Consider the following 5,419-nt stretch of genomic DNA (forward strand, 5'->3'; position numbering starts at 1 on the left):
TGTGGATTTGCGGATCCTAGGAGCCTTTCCACACCATCAGTATTCAGACATAGTTTGATCAATTGTTTTAAAAGACTGTTTTGGCAAGAAAAGTTAGAGACAATGAAAAAAATAGAAATCTGGCAAAATATTCATTTTACCTGTATTAATTCTTCCAATTAGCGAGAGAGGTAAGCAACTCCATCTTTGGAGGTCAGATTTAATTTTACACATTAAAGATGAGAAATTAGCAGAAAAAGGAGAGTTTAATGTTCTAGTTACACTGGTCCCGAGATACCTAAAGGCACACAGGCTCATTTTAAAAGGGACATCTGACTGTGTGAGCTGTGATGCTGGAGCATTGATAGGGTAGCATTCACTTTTAGAGATATTCAAAATCTCTGGAAAGTAGACAAAATTGTAGGAATGGACAAGACAGGATCTGAAATATTCAACAGTAGATCATCAGCATAAAGTGACAACTTAAATTCTGTGCCCAATTGTGAAATCCCAGGAAAAGTAGAGGAGAACCTCAAAAAGATTGACAAGGTCTCTATAGCTAGTGCAAACAGTAGAGGGGATATGGGACATCCCTGTCTAGTGCCTCGGGTTAGAGTGAAAGAACTGGACTGGATGCCATTAGTGTAGATGCTTGCTTGTGGAGATGTGGATGTGGAGATGCATTTCCCAGTCCAAATTTCTTAAGTACAGTAAATAAATAGTCCCATTCAACCCTGTCAAAATGCTTCAGGTGTTGTTGTGGTAGTTTTAGAGTAAATAATATTTAGGTGAGTGCGGACATTAAAATATAACAACAAATCCCCTTAACAAATCCAGTTTACTCATGAGAGACAATAGTTGGTACAATGTTTTCTGGGCGATAGGCCAATGATTTAGCAAGGATCTTAGCATACACGTTTATTAATGAGAGAGGTCTGTATGAGCAGCAGTGATTTGAAGCCTTATCTTTTTTTAAGAGGAGACTTATGGAGGCTTGCCTTAAAGTGGGAGGAAGAGTGCCAAGCTCCAGAGATTCCTTATAAACAGCATGCAGTAAAGGGGACAGTTTATCCTGAAATCTCTTAAAAAAATTGAACTGGAAGTCCATCAGGATGAGTCAAGTTTTTCAGTAGCATCTGAGCTTATAACGGGAAAATTGAGACTATCCAAGAATTAATTCATTTCAGTGGTGTCAGGTGGAGATTCAGACTTATATAAAAAGGAATAGAATGAGTGAAAAACAGATTTCACAGTGGTGGGATCCTTAGGCAATGAGCCCGAGGAATTATCTGAGGGATCATACGTGAGGCTGCCTGGTGAGGCAGTTGATGAGCCAGGAGCCGGCTTGCTTTGTCCCCATGTTCATAGTATGTGAGCTCAAATTCAGTCTGTAAATCAACACGTTGTTTAAGTAAACTGGGAAAGGGACAACTAGCGAGCTGTCGGTCCAATTTGGTAATATTAATAGAGAGTTATTGTAATATTGGCTTTAAGGGACTTATTCAAATGGGCGGAGAAAGATATGATTTGTCCCGGCAAGTATGCTTTTAATGATTCCCTTAGTAGTGAACATGAAACTGGTTCCATATCATTTTGATTTATAGAGACATAGGGTGAATTCCAATTCATTAACCCTCAATCTTAACCCTCAATCTCAAAAATGTGTGTTCCCGCTAGCGCAAGTGCTGTCCAAATTCTCAGAAAAATTCAGTTGAGGGGCAAGTCTAAGGGCTGTATCGCCCTCAATATTGAGATTTTCCGAGACCACCCTTGGGAGTATGGTGTGCGGTACCTGTCAGCTGAATATGTCTTTATCTGTCTTATTCTTTTTTGGAGTTGACAGACTGGACGCAGCTTATTATTCTGCCCCCCCACAGTCTGAAGACTTATCTGCATTTAAGGGGTGTCCAATTTCTAAGTGACCAAATACCCCTCAACACTTGGTTTTGAGGGCCAGTTAAGATTAGGGTTGTGCTTAAGGGTTAAGATTAAGGGTTAAGATGAGAATTGGAATTGGGCCATAGTCATCATTTTAGTTGCAATAAATTCGGTGAACTTATCATCTGACAGTAATGTATTGAACCTCCAAGATGTTGAGTACCGGTTGTGAAGAGAACTGAATATCTAAAGAAAGAGGGGGGTGGTCAGAAATAACAATAGGGTGATAATTACCAGAGAGTACTTTGGAAATTAGTAAAAAAAAAAAAAAAAAAAAAAAAAGAAAAAGACTGATGCATCTGTGAAAAGAAGGAATATTTCTTGGTGCGAGGGTTATAAATTCTCAAAAGAATCAGCGCAACCGTTTTTGGACACAAAATCTCAAAGTGACCTCAACATTAAAGAGAGTTTGTTGGTTAGAGTGGTCTAGGTTGGAATCATCACTGAAATTGGGGGCATGTTAACTAATAAAATGGGAGTATGGAATAGCCGTGGTTGAGAGCGGTGGCAGTGCACCCGGTCAGAATCATCCCACCGCTTACACATCTAAAGCAGTGCTTCTATATCACGTACGCCTAGCATGTAGCTAGCAGTTAGCATAAATAAAATAAAAATTAACATGTAGGGCTAACATGGTAGCCACTACCTGTGTGACTTACCTGTCATATGACTGAGAGTGCAGACTCTCCCATTTCGCGGAGACATCGTTGAAGGCGGCTCGAGCACGAGCCATCCTCAGAGTGTAGTCAGGGAAGACAGAAACTCATGTCTCCAGTCTTGATCCGTTGCTGGGCCCTGGCTCTGGGCAATATGTCCACACAGTTTGTATAATAGCGTAGACTAGTGAATATGGGGCGAAGGCGCTCACCGGATCTCGGCTTCGGCTGGGGAGTACAATGAGCGTAGGCCACGAGAGGCTCAAAGTGGAGTGATGAGAGCAGCTCGGCCTTAAAGTCATGAGAGGGAGTTTCGACCGGCGGGGTGGGGGTCACTACAAGGTGGAGATGTGAGTGTGAAGCAGGCTGTGGTGGTTGAATAGATGGTTTAGGTTTTGGAGGCATATTGGTTGGGCGTTAAATTAAATTATGATGGTGGGGAAAACACACACCGAAAAAAGCTACAAAAGGTGTGCCTAAAATATATTTTTTAAGAGTTGTTGCAGGAGCTCAGAGAAACGCATCGTCCTCCATTAGTTGCTATACCGGAAGTCCAGATCTGATCTTTTTTAAATACTCCAGGCAAGATAGTGCTGGTATATTAGCTGCTGATTTCATAATTAATTCGATTTTATCATATTCAGCCATATTTGTAATTTATGGAATACCAGTCCTGTTTGATTGTTTCATTTTTAATAAAGTTTCAACCTTTATTCTAGGGTTAAATACGCTCCTCTACTGTGAACGTGCTCAAGGTAACAACATTGTTTTACATCCTTCATTCACTCATGAGTCTTCACCTCCTCACCTCTCATTCTCTCTCTCTGTGTCTTTAATCACATTGTTCATAATTTTAATCTATGTAGGCACACCGTTTGTAGAAAACAAACAATATGTATTTTATTTTGCTGTTTAGTATTGTATGGATGTTTGTGTTTGGCTGTAGATGCTGTGCTGACTACTGACCCCTACTGGTCACATTTGTTTGCTGGAGAGTCTGTTACCTTCATATGTGACATGAAGGAAGGAGGAGTCGCTGACTGGGATTATAAAATCTACAAGGATGGTCATGGATTTACTCCCTACAGCACAGATCAAAACTTCACATTAAAGCTTTTGTCAACAGGTGACAGGGGTGAATATGTGTGCTGTGGTCTCCACAAGAGATCAACTCTGACAAAGTGTAGTAATACTGTCACTTTAACTGTATCAGGTAAATGCTACAGCCAATCCATTATGTAATACATTATATGTTTTATAAAAGTTGCTGACATTGTCAGAATACTGTCTAAATGGAACTCTGTGTGTTTTCAACCCAATTCTTATTTTTTACACTGAATACCCAAATATCCAACATAGAAAAAGGAAAAGCAAAAGAAAATATAGATCTCACCACATCAAGGGTTGATACTGATGGCTTGTAGCTGCGGATGTTTCTTTTCTTTTTACCAGAAACAGGACAGACCAGTGTATCAGTTGACACAACAGTGTGTGTCTTTCATCAGTGTCTTTGTTAACAATAAGTGTGACTTCTTCAGGATGGATAATATATAATAGATAATGATCTTAAGACCAGAGTTAATATAGCTCTGACACCATGATGAAATGAACACAAATCACGGATGAAAAAAATAAAAATTACAAAGTAATCATTACTGAACAGTGGAGGTGGTAGGGTAAGATCGGTAGTTAAATCCTTTACTTCAGATTTGAACAAGTTTAGAAAGATTTTTTTTTTACTGCAGGTGGAATGCTGCTCTTGTTTTACACGATTTACCTTTTTGTATAACGTCAGATAGACCCAGGACCACACTGACAGCAGGACCAATAGGAGACATAGTGACACTGACCTGCTCTGTGGAGCCCTCTGCTGGATGGAAATATGAGTGGTTCAGACGTAGCACAGACACCTCTGAAGTTCAAGTCATAAATGATGGAGAAAACAGAGTTATCAGTGTATCACAAGGAGGAATCTACTGGTGCAGAGGAGGAAGAGGAGGAAGAGGAGGAAGAGGAGAACCAGTTTACTACACTGATCACAGTGATTCAGTCACCATTAAGATAACCTGTGAGTTCAGCTATTCAGTTTGAAATATTCATGATTTCATCATTATCATTAGATTTAATGATGAAACCTACAATGTTGAGTTTTCTCTGTTGATTTCATGTTTCTATTTGTGTCCCAACTGTTCATATCTGGTGGAAACAGTTCCCAACAAGGCTGTTGTAACACGACAACACAACTGGCCTCAGATATTCAGAGGTGAGAAGATCACTCTGACATGTGAGGTCCAGGGAGGTGAAGACACTGAGTGGATATATGGATGGAGTAAACCCAGGTCATCTATACACTGGACAAACAATAAATACTGGACTTTCACTGCTTCTGAGTCCAGCAGTGGAGACTACATGTGTAGGAGTAGACTCAGAGATGACTCATATTCTTCAACAGAGTGGAGTGAAGCCATCACATTGTCAGTATCTGGTAAGTCATGTTTGTTGGTGTGCATTCTGATTTTCTTGTAGAGGTGTGTGAGAAGTGTGTCGTGTCTTCAGCTTAACCATGAGTTTAACTTGATCGTCAGTAGCTGATAAATATTGGCCTGACGACAGCCAGTCTGTAGAATGAATGGTCAGTCAGTATAAGGATGACAACATCACTTCGGTTAAAATAAATGTCAAAATTATTACAATTACAATTTTATTGGTCAAAACACACATTTAACTGTCAAAAATTAACAAAAGAATTTGGAATTTACATACTTTTCTTTAATTAATTGTGATTTACACAAGTTAGAGGCAGTGACAATCAGTGCTTTTTTCTAAACTTAACAGCAACTAAACCA

The 5,419-nt window shown here is 39.6% G+C and overlaps 1 protein-coding gene across 1 annotated transcript; it reads left to right on the plus strand.

Moving 5' to 3' along the window:
* The first annotated feature begins 3,540 nt into the window (after nucleotides 1–3,540).
* Nucleotides 3,541–5,134, plus strand: LOC125012595. The gene is made up of 4 exons (XM_047592654.1): nucleotides 3,541–3,786; nucleotides 4,369–4,641; nucleotides 4,783–5,058; nucleotides 5,100–5,134. The coding sequence occupies exons 1-4, from the start codon at nucleotides 3,591–3,593 to the stop codon at nucleotides 5,132–5,134; spliced, it is 780 nt and encodes a 259-aa protein (XP_047448610.1). The 5' UTR covers nucleotides 3,541–3,590.
* Nucleotides 5,135–5,419: the final 285 nt, after the last annotated feature.

Source organism: Mugil cephalus, chromosome 1 (genome assembly GCF_022458985.1).
Source record: "Mugil cephalus isolate CIBA_MC_2020 chromosome 1, CIBA_Mcephalus_1.1, whole genome shotgun sequence".
Lineage (NCBI taxonomy): Eukaryota > Metazoa > Chordata > Actinopteri > Mugiliformes > Mugilidae > Mugil > Mugil cephalus.

What these genes read in the sequence shown, in the direction of transcription:
- LOC125012595 (XM_047592654.1), top strand. Translation starts at nt 3,591, where the DNA reads ATGAAGGAAGGAGGAGTCGCTGACTGGGATTATAAAATCTACAAGGAT. An exon ending in TGTCACTTTAACTGTATCAG is followed by an intron (nt 3,787 to 4,368) that starts GTAAATGCTACA and finishes GTATAACGTCAG; the next exon opens with ATAGACCCAGGACCACACTG. An exon ending in AGTCACCATTAAGATAACCT is followed by an intron (nt 4,642 to 4,782) that starts GTGAGTTCAGCT and finishes TGGTGGAAACAG; the next exon opens with TTCCCAACAAGGCTGTTGTA.